We start from the raw sequence: 25633 nt of genomic DNA on the forward strand, positions 1-25633 counted from the left end.
TGGAGTGCCGGCATAACGTGAGCGCCATGTGGGAACCTGTGTTAGGGAGGTGGGGCGCAGAGATTCCCATCCGGAGGCGGGGGGAGGGATCCATCGGTTTAAGGATCCATCACCTCGGGACCCGTACAGCCGCCGAAAGTATTCCCGTGGGGGATCTGGAAGTCCAACTCACCTGGAGGGCGCTTGGTGTCCACGCCCAGAGGGCGCTGCAGACTGGAGCCCACAGTGGAGGACCAACCACCTCCCTTCCCGCCCCACTCCGGGACCGCGCTTCAATGCTTTGGGGCAGGGCGGAGGGCAGTGCGCCCCTGTCACCCCCCGCCCCACCGCACACCCGGGAGCAGCGGAGCTGAAACGCCAGGAATCACTGCCTAAACCGCCCAAGGCTCGGGAGACCAGCAAAGCTCTGCCACGGCAGTGCGGGGGCGGTGCCGGAGCGCCGGGGGTGGGGCCATCCAAGGGGCCGGGCTGGGTAGCTCAGGGGGCGGGGTCCTGGGGGGTGGGGACTGGGGCTGGCCCCGAGACCTGGCGAGCTGGGGGTGGGGGGCTAGTTTTTGCAACGGCTAAGAGCTTGTGGGTTTATTATAAGGCGGAGCTCGGCGGGAGAGGTGCAGGCGGGAGCTTAGCCGGGAGGATCCAGCAGTAGAGAACTGACTGCAGCCGGCGGACCCCACAGCCCTTGCCCAGGACAGCCGCGCGCTGGGCATCGCCGGAGGGAGCCAAGCGCAGCGCACCCGCCGGAGCCGGCCCGGAGCCCCGCGCAGTCCGCGCAGCCCAGACCCGCGCAGCCCGCCGCGCCCCCACCGCCGGTCTAGGCAGCATGAGGCGCGCGGCGTTCTGGCTCTGGCTCTGCGCGCTGGCGCTGCGCCTTCAGCCGGCCTTCCCGGTGAGTGCAGCTGGGGCTGGGCTGGGAGGCGGCGGGAAGCCGGGGCTTGCAGGCCAGTTGAAGCCGGCGGCGGCACGTGGAGGGGGAGGGGAACCGGGGACTTTTCTTCCCGCGCTAGCCCGGCGACAGTGAACCCCGAAACCCAGGCCCCCTTCCCAATGCCTCTGCCGTCGATGGGCGCAGCGCGGGTCCAGCAGCTTCGGGCTGGGGGCTGGGGCGCCCGGCGGAGCGGAGCCTGTGCCGGGGTCCGGCGTTCAATTATGTAAAACGGCTCCACTTGCGTCGGAGCCCGCTAGCCTGCGGCGGCTCCCGGGATCGTTGGCTCCCACCTCGTCACCCCGGGCACCGCGGCGGCCGGGCTCCCCGCCCGTGACCCTGGAGGATGCAGTGACCGCGGCCACAACACCCCGCCTATAGACCCTAATTTAAACCAGACCCGCGGTGCCCCGGCGCCCGGCCCCTTCGGCGAAGGCAAGTTTGGGCGCAGCGGAGCCGGCGCGGGAGCGGGCGAGCGCATTTGCCAAGGAGCGGGGGCCGGAGCTGCGCGGGGACACGGGGCCGGCGGGCGGAGGTGGGGCCCTCGGGCTTTCCGTTGGCTGTCGGAGGGGAGCCGGGCCGAGCTGGCAGCGGGAGGTTCTGGGAAGTTGGCCCCAGAACGCTAGAGAGCCGCAGGAACCCAACTTCTGGGCTGAAGTTGTCCTGCCAGCGGAGGGGCGCGTGTCGGTCCTGGGGATGGCCGGGTGGGCGGGCGGCTTCCACGCAAGTGGACCTGGAATGGCCATTCCCCTCCCCCGGCCCGGCTTTGTGCTGAAGCCGCGCGGAGGGAAGGCGGGTCGCTTGGCCCGCCCAGTGGAGCTGGGAGAAAGAGGGACAAATGTGGATGGAGCCGGAGGCTGGGGGAAGCCTTTGGGTACGACACCAGCAAACACCTTTGGCGAGGGGTGGGTCTCTTCTATAGAGGGACCTGGCCGACAAAAAACATCCCGAGGGTCCCCAGAAAGTGATCTCCCGCCCCGGCCGCGGTTCGCTAGCCCGCCTTCCCCAATGGGGGCGCTTTGTTCTCGGCCCCTGTAACCTATTCCTGGGAACCGCCCCGCAGTGCCGGCCCTGGCATGGGCTGGGACCTGTGCCGCCGCCAGGTGTCAGCGCTGGCCGCTGGGTGTCCACGGCCACCCTCCAGCCCCCACACCCGGTGCTAGAGTCCCGAGGTCCTCTCCGCCGGCGGGGTCGGCCATCCCCTGGGATGCAGAGGGGAGGTTCGGAGCGAGGGGCTCTTCCCCTTCCGGAAGTGGCGGTTTCTCGCCACCACATCTGGACCGCTCGACTTCCCGGGCTCTGGCACAGGGAGGCACGTGGGCAGAGAAGGAGCACTGGCCGGGGGTAGAACCTCTACTTGTAATGTGGCATCTGGACAAGTCGCTCAGCCACTCTGACCCTCTATAAGCGTGTCCCTCTAGAATAATAGTAGCTCCCAGTTATTGAGAGCGTTGGGTATTTTACAGGGTCTGACCCCAGGTGAGGTGCTTCCCAGGTGACTGTTCTTGAAAGCATTTGGATGTCCAGTAGAGGGTCCCTGGTGCCTCTTGAATTGCTGATGAGTGCGTGTGCGTGCGTGTGCGTGTGTGTGTGTGTGTGTTGTGGGGGGATGCCATATCTGGGGAGTCGTAGGGACAGATAGGATTTCTGAGCTGGGTCTCCAGTGCAGTCCTAGCTTTCAGGTCTAAGAAGTTGGCGTCTGTCTTCTCCTTTGCTCTTTAGGGTTGTGGCTTCTGTAGAACTTAGCTTGTGCCTTGAATCATATTTAATACTCTGGAGAAGAGAGTGGAGGTGCTTGGCTTACTTCTCTTGCCCACCTGGCCTTACCTGGCTGCTCCACTCTCTCCAGACCCAAGATGGGGCCTCAGCAGGGATGCTGAGGTGCAGTGCTCCACCTATTTCCAGCCCGAATCGGAGGAGTGGTGGTGGTGGTTTGTTTGCCTGCCTTGGGGAGGCTGGCATGCCTCTGAGCTCCAATCCCAGAGCAACAGTTAACATGGGGAGGCTGATGGGATTTGAGATTCTCTGTGGACGTTTCCCAGAGTTTCCCGTGTGCTGGGAAGGGGCAGATGCTGCAGTATGAGGCATTTTTTTCCTCACCTAGAAACTTTGACACATTATGAAGACACAGGGCGCAGGAGGCAGTTGAGTCTCAAGGGGGAAAGGAGGGAAGAAGGGAGGCTCCTTAGAGCTGAGGTTGTGGGAGGGCTTCCTGGACGGGGTGGGTTGAGCTGAGCCTGAAAGCACTAAGCTTTGGGGTAATACTCTGCCTTGGAGCCTAGGTTTTCATTTTTCTTTTATAAAGTTTAGGTGTTTTTTTTTTTTTTTTCCCTTTCTCTTTCCCAGCCCTGCCCTCTCCCTCTTGCAGTGGATGTCCAGGTTTGGTTAAAAGCGAGGGCATAAAATGGCATAAAATATCTTCCCAGAGCTCTCTACAAAGCTTCCTAAAAGAAGCGAGGCAGTGGGATTTGCCTAAAATGAGAGGCTGTGCACCGCTTGCGGAGATCTGGCTCTCCGCGGGTTCTCCGGCCCCAGTGGGAAGCGGGTCAGAACCATCCCTGGGGACTGGTGAGATGGGGCGTGACCCCTGAACACCTGACTTTCAATGGGCCAGGGAAGGCTGCTCAGAACCACTCCCGAGAGAGAAGAGAACAGGTTTGTCTAAAAAGGTTTCTGTGTGTGTGTGTGTGTGTGTGTGTGTTTCCTGTGGTCTTTTGTTTCTGCCATACAAGAAAAATGGTTTGTTCTGGGATAGTTATTTGCTGTTTTCCTCTTCTCTTTCTTGAAAGGCATAAAATCTCTTTTTGCCTTAATTATGGGGGCTAGTAGAGACATTTCCCGATGGCCTGACTGAGTGGGTGGGGGCGGGGGCAGCGCTAACTGCCTCTGCCTCAGCTGGAGCCTTCCAGAGGTGATGTCACTCCTGGCTTCGGCTCCACTGGGAGGGTGGAGCCAGTTTAAGTCTCTACCTGTGGCTCATGGTGGGTTCCAATAAAACCTCATTAACCCAGATTAGTGGGGAGAGGGATGAGAGGGGAGAGGGACCTGGAAAGAATTAGTGAAAAAGCTTTAATTTGGGAGTATTTTATAGAAGAATCTTCTACTGCAGCAGAATTTGGGATTCGGAAATCCCTTAGGAATGAAGTATACAGGTTTTTTTCAGGGAGCTAAGAATCCATATTACCCTCAAAATATCCTTATTTTGGGCAGGGCTCTGTGAAATACTTATTTCCCTTCCTTTATTAACAGAAGAATACTAAGCATAATTGACTCTCTGGATGCCAGGGTCCTCACTGTCACCCCATTAGGTTGCGATATGTCTCCTGGGTTTATTGAGCTCCAAAGAGCACTTTGACCCTGTGCCCGGTGCTCCCAGGTTACCACATTTTGAATTCTGGTTTGTTCTTTTTCCTCTTCCATCCATGTGTGATAGCGGCCAGCAGTTCCATGGGTGTGCCGAAGTGTAGCCAGCAGCTTTTCGATTCAGTTAATTGGCACTTTTCTCCAGCAGTCCTAAGAAACGAAGCAGATGTGTTAGAATTATTTCTAAGGCAAGAGTTTTCAGCTCTGAGTAAGGGTCTTGCCTGTGGTGATGGCCACCACGATCTGTGATAGGTGGATCTTGTGCCTTTACAGACCTCAGCTGGGACCTCTGCGGTGTCCCTGCTAGTACCCAGAATAACAAAGAGGCTGTCGAGGGAAGTGCTTGCGGGCTCCCTCCGTGAACAGATGTGAATGACCTCTGGGTAGAAGCACCTGATGACCCTGTGTTCCTCTACCTGGCTTGAGGTGTAAGTGACTTGCCAGTCACAGGTAGCCTGGACCCAGCCAGGCTAACTCTCTGTAAATCTTGATTGGCCAGGGGCTCATACTTAGCTTGGGTACCGTCTCCATCTGTTCACCATGTTTATTTGGATTGTGGTGCCCTGTCTTAGTGCACCCATACTGTTTGGCAGGTCAGAAATAGCTTTAGGGTAAGTACAGCCCCAGGACCAAGTCTCAACTCTGCCACTAATTTACGTTATCTTGGGCGAGTTCCTTCACTTCCAAGTCTTGATGTCCTGTGTAAAGCAGATAACGTACCTGTTCTCCCTGTCTCCAGTCTGTCATTTGCATATTCATTGCATAATGAATGCGTGAAAGTGTTTGGTAATGAAAGTGCCAAAGGAAAGTTAGCTGTTGATAGAATTAGAGGCACCTTTAATTGAGTGCCTACCATTGAGTGCTTGGTACTGTTCCTACATTCTTATTTAATCTTTACCCCAAAACTTTACGATCTATATCATTGCCCCCATTTGTGCACGAAGCCTGTAGAGCTGAGCCCCTCCAAGGGGCAGAACCAGCATGTGTGTGTGCGTGGGTGTGTACATGTACACACACAGGTGTGCATGGCATGAATAAATTGATGGACTGTCAAGTCTCCCCTTGACCCCATGAAGTCCAGCATATGGAGCTGGCTGAGGCCTGCAGGGCCCTCCTGGGTATTTGCTGTTCCATCCCGAAGAACCATGGGCATGCGTGTTTTGAATCAGTGGGTGTTGGGGTGGGCTGAGCTGGCCTGAACAGTGCCTTTAGGTAAACCCAGGATTCAGGCAACATCCTGGGCGTGGGTCGGGATCACCTTATGGACAGGCGAGAGCTCCTCCCAGGAAGTCTCCGTCAGGAACCAGTGGGCTCACGAGCAGAGTGCATTGGTGCAGGTGGGCGAGGCCTGACAGGGGCACACTGTCCCCAGGTTTGAATGGTACCCTTACTCTTACCCCCAGGGCAGCAGCCAGCCTGAACTCTCTTCATGGGCGCTGGGGAAACGTGCAGAATTAGTCGATCCTTTTCTTAAGCCTGGGAGTACAAGTCAGGTTACCAGACCCAGGACTTCTGGCTCCTGTGCTGGTTTCCACCTTCTGGCCCCCTCCAATGCCAGGTTCTGCTGCGGGAGCAGCCACATGAGAAATTGGTCATTAAATGAATTCTAGTCCACAACCCTGGTAGTTTTACAGAACAAACTATTTCCTTATTTTCTCCTTCTTTTCAACAACCAATTTTGGAGTCTTGGGTTGAAAGCCACCCCCACCCCCAGGGCCTGCCTAAGTATGTCTAGAGAGAAGGAATGGGATTAAGGGAGTCTGTGGAAAGAGGGCTTTTGGCGCCAGGACCCTGCACCCTGGAACACATTCAGCACGGTGTCATTTCCCTTTCAGCTGTTCCAGCAGAGGCTGGGCTTTGGATAGGAGTGTGCATTCTGGAACCTGTCTCTGAGTGGGCCACAAGTACTCAGTGAGCGCCCCAACAGTGCCGAGGGAGAGCAGGCATGTGTCTGTCCCTTCACACAGGCGGCTTGTTTGGGACGCAGGCTATAGAGGTGAGGCCAGAGACGCAAGACCCTGCGCTCAGGGTCACTTCAGCAACTGCACCTTCCAACTCCGCCGGATAAGGGAAGCCCCTGCACAGCCCTGGGAAGGACTGGGTTTATCTGTGTGATGTTACTGTTTCTGTCTAGCCCCAGGAAGCTGGCATTGAGAGGGGAGTCAGCACTAGAAGGTCCCATGCATTTCCAAGCCCCAGGCAGGGACACCGAATTAGCTCCCCTGGGCTTGGTGCTATGGGAGCCAGAGTGGGGGTGGCATGGTGTAGCCTAAACTTCCTCTGGAAAGTGTCCTGCTGCCTTGTCAGTCTGTGCAGGTTTTGGAAGCCTGTGGGTCTAGTGGGGACCAAAAGTGTTGGAGGCAGGCTTATGGGGGAAAGAGAGTGTAGTAAGCAGTCTTGGGGCTTGGGACCCTCAGGTCGGGAGAGGGAAGTCTGGTGGCTGGACCTGCTGCTGGACTCAGTCATGTTTCCTGTTGGCTCAAGCACAGAGGCTTCCAGATGCATCCCCCCTTCTGCCTCTGGAGCCCCTTGAGGGTCTCTCTCCTCCTGGCATTTATGGCTCTGTGGGCTGCCTAATTATATGTGGAGGCTGCTCCTCCTCTGCCCTTTAGCCCTGGGAAGAACTCTTCAGAGAGAGAGGCAGACGGAGGGAGAGAGAGAACACGCAGGTGTGGGGTGGTGGCCCTGGCCAGAAGCATGGGTTGCAGCTGTGGCTGGTCTTTGCCTGGATGTCCCAACTCGATTTCCCCATTGGGCTTTCTCTGCTCATTAGGCTTCAGTCTGAGTTTTTTGGGAAACCTGGTCACCACCTATCTACAACTTCCTCTGCAGAAACCGGGAAGCTGTCTTTATCTCTCTTTCCCTCCCTCTCTTTCTGGTGGACTTTTCCCTTTTTAAATGTAGCCCTGACACTCCTCCGTCCCTGGCTTTAGAAGTCTGTGGAAGTTACTCCTACAGGAAAGAGCAGCCAGGACACCCGAGTCCCAGTTTGGCCCCCGACTATGTGGCTTGGGCAGGCCATTGCCCCCTGCACCTCAGTTCCCCATCTGCTCAAAGGGCCTCCTTTCCCTTCTTCAGCTCTGAAGCCATGTGGTTTTAGAGAGATGTTGTCCTGGGAAGGGTGAAGGTGGCCCTGGGGGACTTGGCGGGAGGGGGGCTGGTGGTCCTCCATCATTATTCTTTTGGGGACTTGAAGTAGCACCAGCTACTGGAGGGGTCATCTATGGGGGTGGAAGTCAGGGCAGGCTGCTTGGAGGTGGACTTGGAGTTCGGTGTGGGAACTAGAGGTGGACAGAGGCCCCTAGGCAAGGTCTGGCTGGGGTTGTGGGCCAGGCGGTATTCTCTGCACACAGCCAGGCATCCTGGCCACTTGCCTCAGATCCGCTCATCAGCAGGAATGGGAGCCACGTCGGGCAGGTTGGGGCAGTGGGGAAGGCGAACGTGTTTATCGCTCCGCTCATCAGCTGACTCATGGTGCCAGGTCCTCCGCTGGGATTCATCCAGCCAGCCCTGACCGTGAGCCCAATGTGTGGGGGGAGCACAGTGAGGCCGGCTAGGGCTTGGGGGCCTGGCCTCCAGCCCTGGCCCTCCTCTTGAGTGCTGAGTGACTTTGTGTATGGGCCTCTTTTGACCTCAGTGAGCCCATCTGAAACGAGGAGAGGGTGCTGAGGGGCCGAGGTGAGACCATGCAGCTGGGGCTGGTGAAGTCTTGTGGCTGTGTCACAGGACTGGTGGGTGTCTGGGCATGGCCTGCCTCTGCTCCTGCTGCCCCAGGAGAGCTCTGCCTCAAGCACGGGGACTGTGAACCAGACCTGACTTGACCAGATCTAAAGCCCAGAGCCTTGGCACCCGCTATGTGCACAGCCCTGTGTAGATGGAGAGGGGTCCGTGCCTGGTCCAGGGGTGCATATAAGACAGGGTGACCATTACTGGAACCAAACAGGAGGGGTGGTCTGTGCAGAGAGACCAGAGGGGCAGCGGGGACTGACGATCCTTCAGCCTGAGAAAGGGTTTGTCTCACAGTCCCACAATATAGCAGTTTCAAATCAGGAGCTCGGGTTGTAAGGCAGAGCATTTTCTGGCTATGGGAAGCCTTAGGGAAGGTGGGGGGCGGGGTCCCCCCAATAGGGGCAGCAGCAGCAACAGAGGCTCCAGTCCTGTTCTGGGACCACTTTTGGGTACTGTTGATCTCTAAAGGTGTTGATACTGTACCACCACAGTGATGCTGAATTCATTCTCTTTCCCACTTGGGGCTCCTGGTACTTCCTGTGGCCACGTTGGCTCTTGCTGGGTGCCCTTGGGGCCCTTAGCAGGCTGAGGATTCTGGAGCCTGGCCCGGGTGGAGGCACATGGGGAAGTGGGAGAGAACTTCTGGAGAGCCAAGGTGAGCTCGTCCACCCCTGGCACTTAGCATGTGCTGGGCACCAGGAGGCCGCAAGAGGACTTGAGGAGTGGCACTGCCAGTAGCACCATGGTGACCACTGATGTCAGGGCCTTGCTGACCTGGTTAGGGCCTTGACTGTGTCAGTTCCGTGGTAGGGACACAGAGGCGGCACTGGTTCTCAGCATCTCGCTGCCCAGGAGACTATCTGGGGCCTTGGTGTCCTGTCTCCAGGGAGTGTCCTGCATGGATATGTAGTCAGGTTTGGGCTCGCAGGGCCCCAGGCTTCAGGGTGTTTCAGGAGCCTGTGACATCGTTCCAGCTTCTCCCAGAGAGAACCCCTGGGGTGAGGTACTGCTGTCCGTGGTGACAAAATCTCTTCCAGAATGCGGTGTGGTGAGGGTCTGGGCAGCAAGACCTGAGGTCCCGGCCAGGAGAATGGGCCCACTTGGGCTGAGCGAGATCTTTAGGCTCTGCTCATGCCTCCCCTTCCCACCGCCCACAGGCCGTCTGGGTGGGAGTGGGAGGGGTGATGAGCATAGGTGCACAGTTTTCCTGCGGCGGGCTCAAGCCAGGAAGCCAGCCCCCAGGTCTCCATGGTGAGTCTGAAGCAGTGGCTGAGGCATCCTGGGCTCTGGGAATTGTGCGAGGAGCAGAGCCCCTGACCTCACCCCCGTTCTCTCTGACCCCCTGTGGAACAAGACCATTCTGCTAGACCCCCATCTAGCGTCTGCCGACATTTGAGGTAGTACTGGGGCCCAGTCTGGGGTCCTGAAGCCTTGGGGCTGGGCAGGTGAGGTAGGACCCAGAGCAGGCTAGTTAGTTAGCCTGCCTTGGTTAGTCCCACTTGGGTCTGGAGCAGAGAGAGGTGCTGTGTAGGGGGCTGGGAAGAGCATAGGACATGGAGTCCGGCTGACTCAAGATCATTACCAGGGTCCATCACTTCCTCCCTTTGTAATCGGGCACATTTTTTCACTTGCCTCTAAGTCCCAGTTTCCTCATCTGTAAGTTGTGGGTTTTCATGTCCTGCCTCAGAGGCTTTTAAAAAGATCCAGTGAAATAACATGTGGCATGATTTGGAGTTCCTTCCTTCCCTGGGCTCAGAGGAGCAAGTCTAGGGGAACTTGCTTGGGGAGTCCCTGGGGAGAGCCCCTGGTGGCTGTGACTTGGGGAAGGGGTGCAGTCTGACCTGGCCTGGCCATGTAGTCCCTCTGTGTGAATGGCCAGCTGGTTTTACCCCAGAGTGCTGATGTAACAGGGTCTGCAAACATGGCTTTTGCCCCTTCTCAGAAATATGAGCCTCCTCTGGCAGGCAGACTTTGCTCGCCTCCATCTGACCTCTGCTAGGGGTTGGCTCCTGATCCAAGGAGGTGTGGGCTGGGCTGGCAGGCAGTGGGAAGAGGCCCGGTGAACCCAGACACCAGGGCACCTGGGTGGGGGCTCAGGCCAGCTGAGCAGCACCTTTGGCTGTGGGGGATGTTGGCCTGTGTTTTCTGAAAATGCAGACTGGGTTTGCCCCACCCCTAGGGTCCTCCTTTCTGCACTTTTCCCAGTTTTCTTCCTGAGGGTAAGAGATTGAGCCCCGGTGGTCTTTACTGCAGTCTTTACAGCAACACGATACTTAACAGCATGCCTTCTAGAGGAAGACTGCCTGGTCTCAAGCCATCTCTCTAGCATTTCAGTGGCTGTGTACCCTGGGACAAAGTACTTGTGCCCTTTGCCGCAATTTCCTCATCTGTGAGATGGCTATGGCACTAGAATCTAAGGTTATTGTAAAGATTAGGTTAATTAATTCAAGTTAAGTGCGTAGACTAGTACCTGGCACGTAGTACTCAATAAATATTAGCTGTGATTACTGTTTTCTCTTAAGGCCTAATTCAGGTATTTCTGTTTTTCAAGTAAACCCCAGCCCAGGTTAGATCCTTAGGTTCTTCCTTCCACCCGTGACTGTTTCTGAGCTGTGGGCAAGGTGTTATGGCTACTTAACCTTTTTGAGGTAGCTCTGAGCTCCTAAGACTGGGACTGCATCCATAGTCCCCCTTTCAACCGCCTCAACACCTGGTCCTCCTTTCTCTGCCTTAACACCTGCTGTGCGCAGATGCTGCCAAGGTCCTGGAAGCTCAGCTGGGCCTTTGAGACCATGTGAACCTTCCAGCCATCCAGAGGCCTCCGGACAAGGACAGGCTAACAGTGAAGGGGCTCGTGCTGCTTTGCTTCCGTTTGGGCTGGGGTCCCACCAGTAATCTGGGGAGCAAGCCTAGTTTGTTCAGACCCAGCCTTCACAGAAAATTCTGGTTTCTGTTACTCAGGCCAGAAAGCACCAGCTCCATTCTGCCTTGGGACCCCCGTGAGACCCCTTTAAGGACACTCTGCCCTTTCTGTGTTTCTCTCTGTCTGAGCTTCCAGCAGCCTCAGTGCTCACTTGGTCTGAATTGTACCTGATCTTAGAGCAGGTTCCCAGACTAGCCCAGTATTCATCTGGATGTGGGAGAGGAGAAGCCATGTGTATCTGTGGCTCAAAGCTAGAGCGAAGGGAACTTAGTCTCTTTCTTGGGCATGGGGTTGGCTGGCAACCATATTCTGATACAGGTTAAAAATTTTGCTTTTGGGCAGCTGTTTAGCTCAGTTGGTTAGAGCGTGGTGGTGGTGCTCTTAACAACAAGGTTGCCGGTTCGATCCCCACATGGGCCATTGTGAGCTGCGCCCTCCACAACTAGATTGAAACAACTACTTGACTTGGAGCTGATGGGGCCTGGAAAAACACACTTAAAAAAATAAATAAAAGTTACTTAAATTTTTTTTTTTTTTTTTTGCTTTTGGCATCTTCCAGAATCCTTTTGCAATTCTTTCCCATCTTTCATAGCTCCTACTCGCCCCTAGTCCTCCAGTTCCAGAATTCACCCCTCCCCCATATAGAGCTGATTTACGCCTACTGTGAGTGACTAGCACTCCTTAGTCTTCCCAAAGGTGTTTTCATTTTAAAGGGTTACTCCTGTATCTGCAGGGGCACTGAGAGGAGAGATCTGGGTGATACAGTGCAGCCCCTCCCTCCATATGCACACAGCTGGAGCCCCGGCTGGCTGCAGGTTTGTCAAAAGCTACAAGTTTCTGCCTCCATGAAACTTAAGAATGCTTTATTTAGCCAGAGCTGGGGGAGGGTGTCTCTGTAAGCCCATAAGCTAGAGGTGTCAGGCCCCCAAGCCTGGTGGAGTCTGGGGATTAATCAGCTGGGGAGCAACAGTTCCAGGGACCCTCATGAGGGGCTGTCTGGGGGATCCTCCCCAGAGCTGCTGGTCCTAGCTGTCTTGTTAGGACAGCCAGGGCTGCGGAGGGACAAAGCTCTGGAGGCTTTGGCTGCTCCCTCTGCTCCTGTAGGTTGCCATCCCCAGGGTCACCTTCATGGGGGGTATCTCCAGCATCCTGCCGAGGCCATAGCCCACTTGGGAAGCTGAGAGCAATGACACCAAGTCACTGTGATCAAGTATTCCCTCCCACTGCTGATTACCATGTTTGTGGCATGGCACCCCTCAGGTGGCAGCCTGCTGTGGCCGCTACATCTTGCTGCCCCTCGAGGGTGGGCTTTGACTCCCCAGCCACAGACGAAACTAGGAGCCCCTTTGGCACCACTTGGCCAAGCCCCTGTTATACAATGGGCAACTGGAGACAAGGTCTTTTCCAAGGTCACCCAGTAAGTTGGGAACAGAGCGCCCAGGCTACAACCAATTTTTCCCAATAGCTACTCCTTGTCTGGCTTCCAGGGAAGCACCGGTACAGAGGCTGGCTGGGCCCGGCTGGGAGGCCTTGCTCAACACTGAGTGGAATCCTGTCCAGCCCGGCCCAGGTTCTGGCAGGTGGGGAAAAGCAGAGGAACTGGTCTTCCAGCTCCTGCCCCACACCCAGCCCTCAGCTGGGCCTGCTCTGAGACAAGTCCTGGCTCGCGAGCTAGAGGCAGCGCCCGCTCTGTGGAGGGGTGGCTGTGGGGGTGCCGGTGGCAGCTCTGACCTGGTTTGGTTATCGGGGCTAGCACTGGCTGCCAGCCTCTCCTCTCAACACAACCCTAGCCTCTTGGGGTACCCCAAGCAGGCAACATGGGGCAGTGTGGGGACAGCTGAGGTAGAGGAGTAGGTGCCCAGGATGTCCCTCAGAAGGCCCCTCTTAGCAGAAGTGCTGATGGGGGTTGGGGCCTCCTTGGTGTCCTTAGGGATGCACATTCTCAGGGGGAAGGCAGAAGAAGCCCCTTCTCGGCCTACCTGCCCGGTCCCCAGGCCCCTCCCACGCTGAGTCCGGGGCATCAGCCCCTCTGCAGGTCCCAGCTCGACTTGATTCTCAGAGAGAGACACTGAGCTGATAAATTACTGTGCCTGTCAGGCCGGAAATGCTGAAGCTGCCCCGGGGCTTGGTGCTGCCCCCCTCCTGGGAGTGCTGGCAGAGGGGGAGCTTTCAGGGTCTGGAAGCCACAGCTGGACATCTGTGCCTCCTCAGGGGCCTAAGCTCGGGCAGCTCTCAAGTTAGGAAGGAAGCCTTGAGAGAGGAAGTGATTTATCTGCCGCCGCCATGATATCTGGGGGTGAGGGGACAGGAGGGAGCCCAGTTTACTGAGGCCCTGCCCCTCCCACCTCCCCTGCCGTGGCTGTCCACTGCCACCTGACCACCCCACAGCACCCTGGCCTCACCGATAAGGAATTGGGGTCACTGCTCCCAGATCTCCACCTAACCTGTCAGAGCCCTGAGGGAGTTTCGGGTTTTCCAGTCAAAGTGGAAAACAGGTCCAGAGAGAGACAGAGAGCTGCCCAGGTCACTGAGCAAGGCAGCATAGAGCTGGCCCTCACCTTGGGGCAGCGACCTGATCAGGGCTCTTTCCACGCTGACATCCCTCGCTCTGGTCTTTTCCTGAGACCCTTGCTCCAAGATACTTTGGGTTTGACCTGCTTGGACCTTGCGGTCTGTACTTAGGCCATGTTCACCAGGGCTAAAGGTGGGGGTCCAGATGATCCCCCAGATGAGGGAAGGCAGAGTCACAGACTGCAGTGGCTCAGGGCACCTGGGCATTTGGTGGGCCTCAGGAGTGGGGCTTCGTGTTTTGCAACATTCTCTTCCCCTGCTAGCCCTGGACAGGCAGCTGGTCCTGTAAGTGGGCACCGAGGAATCTGCTCCCCTCCCTGGCCCAGCCCTGTCTCAGCTTCTAGTAGGGCCCACCCCAGAGAGAGAGTCAGCAGCTCTCCCGCTCTCCCCTGTCGGTTTTAGCCAGGTCACTGCATCAGGCCAACCAAGGGGAAGACAGCTGCCTGGAGGAGGAGCTCGGCCCCAGGCAGGCAGGACGGATGCATTTTGCTTTTCTTTGTTTCCTGCTTCTTGCACTGCTGGGAATAGGGGATCAGTGCTTCTGGAAGTTCAGAAGCTCCCCCAGCTTCACGGTGAGGACAGTTATGACCAACAGATACCTAAACCCTCTTTCCCACTGGATGCTGCAAAGGCTGCCACGCCACTGAGGCCCCCAGCACTGCCAGTGTTTGTGACTCAGGGCTCAGTGGGGTCTTCTTCAGCCTGCCTGGGGACTTCAAGGCCAGCCTTAGTGTCCCCTGTAGGGTGACCCTCAGCATCTCCCCCTTCTGGAATCCTCCTGAAGTGGGGTTCCTGGCTGTCGGCCCTGGGAGCTCACCAGGATCAGACCTTTTCTTACCTGCTTTACTCCCCAAATCCCCTGGATGATGGTCTCCCAAGTTTTGCAGTTGAGAACCCTGTTAAATATCAAAGTCTGTGACCTCCTTACACAGTATTATATTTTTAGCATGTGTAGATTTTTTTCAATCAACATGGTCCTATGAACTCAGTAATGCATTTTAAAGGATCTGTGTTTTATCCCTCACTTGAGTCGAGCAGCAGGTGACATGTTAGTGATTCAGTATGTTGGTTGGAAACCACAGGTCTTCGGACCTGGTAGCTGTGGCTGGTAGGGTGGTGGGGGGAGGGGGAGAGGTCAGCCCGGAGTTAGAAGCTCCTTCCTGGAACCTCTCGGAGATGCCCACTTGGTGTCCTGCTTTGTGACCCTGCCAAGGAGCCTTCATGCCCAAGATGTTCTAGAGGGATGCTGAAACAGCTCAGGGCCCCACAGCCAGACAGGCCAAGCTCTACTCGGATGGAGGTTCCCGAGGGGGTGGCTCTCGTCGTGGCCAGTGTAGGGTGAGAGCTGGCGGGACTCGCCTTGAGGCTGCCTTCTTGAAGCTTCTCTGCCAGCCCTTCTTACCCACAGACTCCCCACCTGCTCTTGGGTGTGGCTGGCAGCTGCATGATGAAGACTCAGCCCCTGCTAGCCCTGACCTGGTGCCCCTTGTCATCCCCTCTCCGGCTCTTGAGCGTGGGCTAGCAGGCACCTGGGCCCCTCTGCCTCTGGGGCAAGGACAGGAATGCTTCCTAGGACTTGTTGAGGAACTTGAGGCAAGTTTCCCTTAAAACAGATGGGCCAGCAAGGGAAGGTGGTCCGTGGGGCTGGGGAGGGGGAGCAAGATGGCAGGTGAGAAGTGCTGCCTGGAAGTCTGCAGACATTTACTGCCGCTGCCCAGTGGCCTTGGGCAAGTCCCTTATCCTGTCTGCCCTTGATCCTTAACTGTGGGAGATGCTAATCTCAACCCTGCCTGCTTTCCCTGCAGGTGAGCTGTAGGAATGAGAAGTGTTTCCAGTGTCAGAGAAGGCCTCGCTCCTTGCATACCCTCTATCCTCTTACAGCCCTGATGCCAGGGCTTCTCTCTTCCTTCCCACGCAGCGCCCCCGGGTGTGGCCAAGCGCCCAGTGTGGCTGAGACACAGATGGGCTGACTCTTCCTGTCACACTCCCTGGCCCCCAGCCCCCATGCGTCTGCCCCATGACCTCCAACCCCTACCGGTGCCAAACCTGGCTTTGTCCTGTTAGGCCAGTGGGCTTTCAAGGGTCTGTACTGTGGGCGGGGAAGGAGCAAATTGGCCCTTACTTTGAGCAGACGGAACATGTGGAAGTTGGGACCTTACTCACCACACGGGTTTTGATGTGTTGTATGAAAAGCTGACGTTCCTGTGACTGGGGAGGTTAAAGGGCCCCATGAAAGGTGTGGGCTGGCTTGCCTGTCCTTCCTATCCCACACAGCTTGCGGGGGGTTCCGAGCTGGGCCACCCTGTCCCAGAGAAGCCCCGGCCGCAGCCAAGTGGCCTCTTGGAAGGACCAGGGTCAGAGGCAACGCTGAGGAGAGCCTCACATGTGGCCACAGACTCTTAGCAACAGGACTGCTAGGTGAAACCGGATGTCTCACCCCACACCTGAGTCAGCTGGCAGCTGGTGATCCAAGTTCAAACTCAGCAGTTTCTGCTAATTTCCTCCCCTGGGAGCTGAGGCCATCACAGGAGGTTGAGGTGGAGGGAGGGGTTGGGGAGGTCACTGTAGTCCATCCCCCTCAGTGGAGACCTAGTCCTGAGAGGGGAGAGGCTGCCCGGAGGCCAGGGAGCTGGTTTCAGTGGAGAAAGTGTTTGCTTAAGACCTTGTTGTGTACACAAGATCCATGGAGGGATAAGCTGAGCAGAGTTGAGGAAACAAATTGTTTTTAGGGACTGGGCAGATCTAAAGTCTTATCTAGTCACGAGAGAGGCCCTGCCCTTGGGAAACTGCTAACCTGTTGGGGCTTCTCTGTAGGTGAGAGGCTGGGCCTCCCTGGCATTCTCTGCAGCATCTGGCATCTCGGGCGGTGCCTCCAAGCTTGGCAGGACCCCCAGTGCCTTGAGTTGTGTGCAGGCCTCAGTTTCCTCATCTGTGACCTAGGGCCTGGACTGGTGGCTCTGGCTTCTGCTGTGGGAAGACTCGGCACTCTGTACAGTGCTGTGGAGGCTGGTCTGGCTGGAGCGCTGACCTCTGCTCCATGACCAGCTTTCTCTAAAAGGGAGGGAGTTGGTGTGTCGGGACCCATGCTCAGCCCCAGGGACTCCTCGGGACAGTGAGGGTGGGCAGAGGCCTTAGACAAAGGTGAAGCAGGATCTTGGTAAGTGTGGGTGAGTGGGGGGGTCCCGTGAATGCTTGTTCCCCTAAGCTGCCCAGTTGGGAGCAGTCTGCCGTGGGCCTGGGTAGGAGTATTTGGGGGGGGGAGTGCCCACTCTGTACCTGCCTGGAGGCAGTAGTCTTTGTTACTGAACGGGGGGGATGGGCTTGGGGAGGCTGGAGCCCGCTTCTAAGTTCTGTGGTGGCAGGACAGCTATTTGAAGCACCACTGGGGATGGCAGAGACAGGATGTGGGCTCAGGTGCAGGTGCAGGTGGAGGTCAGGGTCTCTGACTGTTCCTTGTAGATGGGCCGTGATGGCTCAGATAGGCCCTTCTGGGGCCCAAACCCTTTTACTGGATTTTGAGGGGAGGGGTTGGGGGAAGGTACAGTTTGAGTTTTGTCCTTTCAGAGGAAGCTCAGTAGTATTTCTAGCCTCTCAGTTTCTACACGTGTCTGAAGCTTACCTCTCACCTAGGCCCCGGATGCAAAGCCCCAACCTGGTCCAGCTCTGCCCCAGGCAGCCTCTGGAGGCCAGAGGGCTTGTCTCTCCCTGTTCTGCTCCACTCAAGAGTGAGACCCTGTGGCCTGTGGCCTGTGGCCCGTGGCCAGGACCTGGTGGGTCTTCGTGGGCTGAGGAAGCCCCGTTCCCTGAAGCCCAGCCTCGGGTGGGACCTGCCTTCTGACAAGTGTGCACAGAATCTCCTGCGAACCTCCTGCCCCCTCTTCTTCTGAAACCCTACCCACCTCCATCGTACCTCCTCCCAGACAGGCCCAGAATCCTCCTCTCCATGCTGAGCATCTCTTGTTCCCTGAGTTCTAGCAGCCCCCACTGTCGGTGGGGTGCTTACTGTGGGCCAGACTCTGTTAGGTTCTTCATGTGTATGAACTCATTGTATTTTTACAATCCTGGAATGTAGATAATACTATTGCCCCATTTCACAGATGGGGAGACTGAGGCCACAGGAGGGTTAGTGATGACCCAGGGCCATTCAACTAGTAAGTGGCAGAGGTTAGGGGATCGCTAAAGACTGTGAGCTCTGAACTATGCTATCCTACTTCTCTACTCATTTTTTTTGTTCTGGCCTGTGACCTTGAGGCCCTCTCAAGTTAGACTGTATTACAGGGCTGTTTGGGTCAAAGTCTTGTTGCTGAACAGGATACTCATAGCTCCTCTTCCTGCCACCTGGCTGCTGGATCCTCTCTTCCCCACCTGCTGTCCTGGAGCCAGTGTTTCTGCGCAGGCCCAGTCAGCTATGTGTGGTGTATCTTGCCTCCTGGCCCCACTCCCTGGTCTTGCCAATGCAGCCGCTGCCCCAGGCACTGTGGTACCTGAAGCCTCTGGGCCAGGCAGGCAGCATTCCCGGGGTGGCTGTTTGCACACGGGGCCTGTTCTGGGCCCATGGCCCGTTTGTCAGCGCCTCCTTAGTGCAAGGCTCCCTTTAGATGAGTGTCATCTGTCCCCAGCCTGATGAGCATGCCCGTCCTTCCTTCCCCAAGTGGGCCTGGACCCAGTGCTTCCTGTGGATGAGACGCAGCCCGTGCCCATCCCTGCCCCCCCCCCCACAGGTCCCTTGGTCCCCTGGTGCCCAGCATTCCTGGAGGCTGCCTTTCTGGAGCCAGGGCTCTGTGGCATTGTTCGTGGGGGCTCTGGAAAGCCCCAGTCTTGGACCCCGAAGCTCCCTGGCCAGTAGCCCCAAGACCTGATTCTCAGTGTAAGGTGGGCTGATGGGGTCTCATGGGAGCCATCGCCTGTGTTGCCAGTATCAGTGTCTCGGGCAGGATCTCTGTGTCAAGGACACAGGGCTTTGTCATCATAGCATTAAGAGGTGTGTAGAGGACCAAAGGATTGCCCAGAGCTGAGCATCCTGAGCCACCCACGACGGCTTCCTTCCTGTGCTGTGTGTGGGGGGAGGCGGGGGGCAGGGGGACATTTACTCAGCTGTATAGGATGGGGACCCTGGAATAGCAGGATCCTGACCAAGCCTCCACTCATACCATTTTCTGATCTTCTCCCAGGAAACTGTTGCCACAAATGTGCCACCCGAAGATCAGGATAGCTCTGGGGATGACTCTGACAACTTCTCTGGCTCAGGTGCAGGTGAGCTGGGATGAGGGCCCCACCCCGACATGGCATCAGGCTGTTGGCTGGGGCCGGCGGTCAGGCAGCTCCCTGGCTGAGCCCAAAGAGCGATGCTGGGGAAGAGGATGGCATGTGCCCTGCAAGGAGAAGAAAGCATGTGTGGGTGGGGAATGACTGCTGTGGGTTCCAGGAGGCTCCACAGGCCACCTGCTACAGACCGTGGACTACTTACTACTCTCTTCACTCACTGGGCAACCTTTGGAAGCTTATTTGACTTCTCCAAGCCTGTTTCCTCATCTGTAAAATGGAAATAATATCTTGACTTCATAAGATTGTTAGGAACTGTACACGGTAGCACAGAGCCTGGTGGGGTGTATATCTTTACAAATGTTCCCTTATCTTCCCCATTTTCCCTTTCCCCAGGGGAGCGAAGTCCCTAGCTAGATGTGGTCAGGAGGCCTCCCAGAGGAGGGGCTTTTGAGCTGGACCTCAGAAGAGGGCTGAGGCCATCCATGGGGGAAGGAGGAAAGGCAGGGGCCCAGGAGCTGGGAGGTAGGACATGAGCCTCTGTTCTTGGGGGCCTGGACCTTTCTGGGGAGAGAGCAGGTGTAGCCGGGAGGGAGCCCAAGAGGTTTGTGCACTGGGGATAAGGCATTCAGGTCCCCAAGGATGCCCCCACCCATGGAGCAGGCTTCAGCAGGTACAGGAAAGGTTTCTTCCCACATGGCTTTGGTATCTCATGGCTCCAGAGACCGGGCTATCTCCATACAAAGGCAACTCTCCTTGTCCATTTTCCAAAGTCAAGTTTAGCCTCAGCTGGCTCTACCTGGGGGACAGAGCTTCTCATGGGAGGACGAGTTTGCTATGCTGGCCTGGGAACCGGAGCCATAGGTCCTCACCCAAGCCATCCTCACAGCCTGAGCTTGGCTGGTCTAGATGTTCTGAGGTCTCCCCCACCCCAACAAGCTCTGCTTCTGGCCTTGCAGGTGCTCTGCAAGATATCACCTTGTCACGGCCCACCCTCTCCACCTGGAAGGACCTGGGGCTCCTGACAGTCGTGCCCACAGCTCTGGAGGCCACCGGCACTGACAGCGTCGCTGTCTCCACCTCCATCCCGCCGGCTGGAGAGGGGCCTGCGGAGGGAGAGGCGGTGTTCCTGTCAAAGGAGGAGCACGACTTCACCACCCAGGAGAAGGATACCACCCACCCGCCCCCTGAGACCTCGCCACACCCCACCACCCACCGGGCATCAACAGCAAGAGCCAGCACTGCCCAGGCACCTGCCACGTCTCATTCCCACAGGGCCATGCAGCCGGACCGCCATGAGACCTCAGCTCCCACAAGGCCTGGCCACCTTGACCCTCGCATTCCCAGCGTGGAGGACAGAGGTCCTTCTGCCACTGTGAAGGCTGCCGAGGACGGAGCGGCCATCCAGTTCCCAGCAGGAGAGGGTTCTGGGGAGGAGGTGAGTGTCTGCCCGCTGTAGTCCTCTGCGTTTCCTGGGACGTTGGGTGGCCTGTGGGTGAGGTGGCCCCTGGTGCCTGGTCGAGCACAGAGCCTTGGGGTGGGGGCACGGGTTGGTCACCTGACACGCTCAGCACCCTGTGTCCTGTGAGCACATCATTTCCCTCACTGTGCAGATGGGACAGGGGCCTGAGGCCCCACATTCCCCACCTCCAGGACCGAGTCCAGGGTGGGACGACCTAAATACGAGACCAGAACAAAAGAGTCCTTTAAGATCACCAAAAAGAGGGCTTCCCAGACTTGGGCAGGTCCCTGCTGCAAGTGTCTAAGTTCTACCAAGCCGTAGTCTATCTTACAGTGGCGTGGTAATTTCACTTTCCACGAACATGAGCCTCTTTATTTTCACATAAAAACATGTGCTTTATATCACTTGACATGATATCTCTGCCACAGTCCAGCCAGGGTCTGTGTGATGGGGCTAGAGGGGCCGGGCTTTGGGGTCCAGAGGCCTGCTGGGCTGTGTCTGAGCCGGTGGCAGCTGTGACCGGGGAGGCCTGAGCTACTTCCAGGTTTGGACATGGAGCTGGATGCTGCTGCTGACAGTGCCGTCCAGTCTGATGGGTCCCGCCCTCCCGTAGGATTTTACCTTTGATGTGTCCACGGAGAGCACAGCTGAGGCTGCTGTGGAACGTGACCAGCGGAATGAGCCCCCGGTGGATCGCGGGGCGACTGGGGCCTCCCAGGGTCTCCTGGAGAGGAAGGAAGTGCTGGGAGGTGAGTTTTCTCTCGGGTGGGTGGGGAGGGGGTCTGTCTTTAGCTGTGGTGTGGGGCTGACCACAGCCAAGGCTACTTCTGGGGCCGCTCAGCCCCAGGAATAGCCAAGCTGAGCCAGCCTCTGTCCACCCACCCAGGGGTCATTGCTGGAGGCCTCGTGGGGCTCATCTTTGCCGTGTGCCTGGTGGGCTTCATGCTATACCGGATGAAGAAGAAGGATGAGGGCAGCTACTCCTTGGAGGAGCCCAAACAAGCCAATGGTGGGGCCTACCAGAAGCCTAGCAAACAGGAAGAGTTCTACGCCTGACGGGAGCAGTCCTTCCCCTCCCCTTGCCATTTGCTAGGCCCCCACTTGCCTCTTCCGTGAAGAACTGCCGGCCCTGCCTCCCCTGCCACCATGCCACCTCCCCAGCGCTCCCAGCCTCTCCACCCCACTCCCCGCGGACTTCTGGGGCACACTGGGGGCTCTCCTCTGCTTCTCTGACTTCTGCCTGGAGACTGGGGCCCGAGTGCTTTCTACATCTGACTTTTCATCACAGCCAGCACCTGGCATCTCACCGTTCTGACTCAGTTTCTTCAACCTGGAACAGCCCCTCCCCGGCCCAGCTCTGGAGAGAAAAGGGACCCCACTGTGTTGGACCTGGACGGCCCTGTGGCTGGAGACGCATGGGCTGAGGGCTGACACCTCTCGAGCACTTACTGGTAGAGACCGACGGTCTTCGGGGTGCTTACTGCTCAGTGGCAGGGAGAGGAGTTCTGGGCTCCATCCGAATTCACTTTGTTTTGTGGGGAGGTCTCATTTAGATATCAACTTGTTTTTGCACATGTTTCCTTTAGTTTCTTTGTTCATAGCCCCGTAGACATTATTACTTTTGAGGTAAGTTAAGTAAGTTGACTTGGTTACCCCCGTCTTGGCTTCCGTAATCTACGGTCAGGAGACAGTATCAGGGTTAAGAAGACTTTTGTTTTTGTTTTGTTTTGTTTTTTAACTAGGAGAACCAAATCTGGAAGCCACCAGAGGCTTAGCTTATGTGTTGTCTCTTGAGTTTGTCACTCACGTGTGCAACAGGGTATGGTATGTCCGTGGTGTGGCCCCGTTGGTGGGCTGGCTGATCCTGGCTGCCGTGGGCGGTCACTTCTTTTGAGCAGTCATGCCTGTGTCCATGAACTTGGGGCCACGGCCATGGCCTGGGCTGCTGTGATGTTGAGGAGACCTTGTGAGAATTGCATCCTGGCACCTCAGGCTGGGGACAGAGAGGACTGGGGTGAGAGAGGTGGCAGTGGCCCAAAGAACGGCCCACAGACCGAGCCCGTCCTTTGACACCATCTCGGGGGACACTTTCTCCTGGAAGGTGACGAGAGGGGTCCTGGGCATACCTGGCACTGAGTTGTTCCACGAAGGACCAGGTTCACCTTTGATTAGCTCCTGTGGCCCCGCCCTGGGCTGGAATCAGGAATGTTCCAAAGAGTGATAGTCTTTTGCTTTTGGCAAAACACTACTTAATCCAATGGGTTTTTCCCTGTACAGTAGATTTTCCAAATGTAATAAACTTTAATATAAAGTAGTCATGTGAACTCTGCTGCCTTTGCTTCTCTCTGTGCTGGTCATGTGGATGTGACCAGCCTTTTCTCCAAACACCAATATTGGGAAACTAAAAGCTCTGTGCCTTCGTCTTTCCCGTGGGGAGGGATTCTGGGGCTAGAGTCCCTCTGCTTTGTTTGTTTTTTGTCTTTGCTGAAATTCTTCTGGAGGTCGGTAGGTTCAGCTCAGGTTATGTAAGGCCTGATGTAAATTTCTGTGTTGCCAAGCTCAAAGCACCGTCTCCTAAATGGTTAAAGGAACTGTGACAGCCCCGAGGCCACTGGCCCCACTGAGGCAGGGGGCCAAGGCCTGCCTCTCAGACACCTTGGACAGGCCTCCTCTCACACCTTTGCTAGGACCAGAGGCCCCCAGCCCGGGCTTCTCGGAACTCCTGTACTTGCTTATTTAAGTTGACAACGTTCCAGCTGCTGCGTTGGCTGCTCCAAGAAGGGGGGGACATCTGTGACGCAGAGAGACGCACCGCCTAACAAAGGGAACCTGTGCCCTGTGTTCAACACTGGGACTTCCTGCCCAGAGTGTACGACTGGACATGACTCGGGGGTGGGGCGGGGTCTGTGACCGTGCTCATCTCTGCTGGTCCTCGGTGGCGCCGAGCCTGTGGCTGGGCCCGTTCGTGTAATGCTAATAAACGGTACTTGTCATTCTAGGCTGTGGTGGTGGTGGTTGAGTGTCTTCTTGGCCTGGTGATATCCTTCCCTGTCACAGCCTGGGCGGGGCAGTGGCTTGGGGAAGAATAGCGGAAGAGCACGGGTCCCTCTGCTGTCGGGGAGGCTGTGTCCACCTCCCGCTAGCCCTGTGTCAGCCCTCACTGCCCCTCCTCCCAGGGCTCTCTGTTTCGCTCTCTCCTGCCCAGACTCTCCTCATTCTCCTAGGTCATTCCCTTCCTCAAGGACGAGGCTTCCTACTGACTCAAGTTTGCTAGCTCTTCTGAGTGATCATTGTTGTGAGACTTCTGAAAACTCACCAGCAAACAGTCTCAAGTGCCAAAGGTCTAAAAAAGTCTGCACATTAGCGAAAAACTGCAGTGGAAATTTGGGGGGTTTAAAAAGGGCAGTGCAGGGGCCGGCCCGGTGGCTCAGGCAGTTAGAGCTCCGTGCTCCTAACTCCGAAGGCTGCCGGTTCGATTCCCACATGGGCCAGTGGGCTCTCAACCACAAGGTTGCCAGTTCGATTCCTGGAGTCCTGCAAGGGATGGTGGGCAGCGCCCCCTGCAACTAAGATTGAACACGGCACCTTGAGCTGAGCTGCCGCTGAGCTCCCAGATGGCTCAGTTGGTTGGAGCATGTCCTCTCAATCACAAAGTTGCCGGTTCGACTCCTGCAAGGGATGGTGGGCTGCACCCCCTGCAACTAGCCACGGCAACCAGACCTGGAGCTGAGCTGCGCCCTCCACAACTAAGACTGAAAGAACAACAACTTGAAGCTGAACGGCACCCTCCACAACTAAGATTGTAAAGGACAACAGCTTGACTTGGAAAAAAAGTCCTGGAAGTACACACTGTTCCCCAATAAAGTCCTGTTCCTCTTCCCCAATAAAATCTTTAAAAAAAATAAAAAGGGCAGTGCACCAGAGGAACCCCAGTATTTCCAGGGCATCTAGCAGCGTTCCCCTTAGAGTCTTGTACAAGCTGCGGACCCCCCGTGCCCCCACCTCAGCTGGTTCTCCATGGCAGGTCTCCCCACTTGGGGCCCTTAGTACCTGACCCACAGTCTGGCTTTGGGTGTAGGCCAGCCCCTGAAGCCATACCCCAGGTGGGTCCTGGGGGCACAGAGAGGGAGGCACCATTCCTCCCTGAGTGCTGCACCTGCTGGTGGGGTAGTGACTGTGGCCCCAAGTGGCTTTGCAGAATGGAGAATGCTGCTTTCCCTGACACATTGTACTTAAAGCGTTTGGAGTCCGAGACAAAATCCTCAGATCGATCATTCATTCAACAAACACTGAATGCACCACATGCCTGTTTCCTGCAAGTCCCTGGGCTGCACAGTTGCAGAAACGGCTACATGGGTATTAATACTTAGCCCACTATGGGCCAGAAACTGCTAGACAGGACACCTGGATTATTTCATCCACTACTGACAACCAGGATGAGACAGCATGGCCTTTAATGACCTCACTTTACAGACAAAGCCTGCGAGATAGAGAGGAAGTATCTTGCTCAAGATAGCCTGCCAGTGAGTAGTGCGGCTGGGATTTGGACGTGGGCAGCCTGGCCCCTGAGCCCACAGTGGGCCGGGCACACACTGAAAGTGACACTAGGACTGGGGAGAATGTCCCCTTTTCCTGCAAATTTCTGAGACCCCAGCCTTCTGGGTCCCCTGCTCCTGTCATATTCCAATAGGTTAAACTGCACCCCTGGCCCCACCACTTTCTCCTCTTGCTCTGCTGCCCCAGGGCACGCCAGAATGGGTGGTGCCATAAAACAGGCTTTCCTGCGTGTTTGGGACTAACAGTGAAGAAGCTGAAATGTGAAGGAGTTTAAACATCTTCAAGTCCCTCAGGTACCCTGGCCTCAAGGGATGTCTCTGCCCATCTCTCTTCAGTTCTCAGCTTGCTGTCCCACTTCCCATGACCTTGATCCCTTCTCTTCCCCTCTTTTCTGCTTTTCCAAGACTCCCTCCGCCCCATGCCTGGGCTGGAGCAATTGAGCATGATGATATCATTTTCCCCTCACATTTGGATCATGCCCAGGTGGCCTCTGTGTGTCGTAAGTTGTATGGGGATGGGGAACTCACTAAATGTTCCACTAAGTCTTCATTCAAATTATTTTCTAAACAAATGAGCCATCTTTGATTGTGTTGCCTTCTTAATTTGCAGCCAGCTTTTGTTTTAAATTGCACTTTCTGCCTTGCTTGCCTCTGGGGCTTTGTTCCAGATAGCGGCTGTTTTCACATCCAGCGCGACAATGCACAGCCCCACTCTCAGGGAGGTTGCAGTCCGGGGAAGAAGGACAGGTGAGTGCGGTTTCAATGACAGTACTTAGTGTGGGTTACTGGGGGGACAAGGGCACCTCACCCAGCTTCTCATCTGGGTCAGGGAGGTGTCCAGGGAT

At 56.5% G+C, this 25633-nt stretch overlaps 1 protein-coding gene across 1 annotated transcript; it reads left to right on the forward strand.

Moving 5' to 3' along the window:
- On the forward strand, positions 1-23230 carry SDC1 (syndecan 1). Its single transcript, XM_033124929.1, has 6 exons — positions 1-17; positions 590-886; positions 18680-18761; positions 19730-20208; positions 20846-20981; positions 21119-23230. The coding sequence occupies exons 2-6, from the start codon at positions 821-823 to the stop codon at positions 21286-21288; spliced, it is 933 nt and encodes a 310-aa protein (XP_032980820.1). The 5' UTR covers positions 1-17; positions 590-820; the 3' UTR covers positions 21289-23230.
- Positions 23231-25633: the final 2403 nt, after the last annotated feature.

The sequence above is a fragment of the Rhinolophus ferrumequinum genome, chromosome 13 (assembly GCF_004115265.2).
Source record: "Rhinolophus ferrumequinum isolate MPI-CBG mRhiFer1 chromosome 13, mRhiFer1_v1.p, whole genome shotgun sequence".
NCBI classification, from domain to species: domain Eukaryota; kingdom Metazoa; phylum Chordata; class Mammalia; order Chiroptera; family Rhinolophidae; genus Rhinolophus; species Rhinolophus ferrumequinum.

Coding starts and splice junctions, on each gene's coding strand:
- SDC1 (XM_033124929.1), top strand. CDS start 821: ATGAGGCGCGCGGCGTTCTGGCTCTGGCTCTGCGCGCTGGCGCTGCGC. Junction 18,762..19,729: donor CTTCTCTGGCTCAGGTGCAG/GTGAGCTGGGAT, acceptor CTGGCCTTGCAG/GTGCTCTGCAAGATATCACC. Junction 20,982..21,118: donor GAGGAAGGAAGTGCTGGGAG/GTGAGTTTTCTC, acceptor CCACCCACCCAG/GGGTCATTGCTGGAGGCCTC.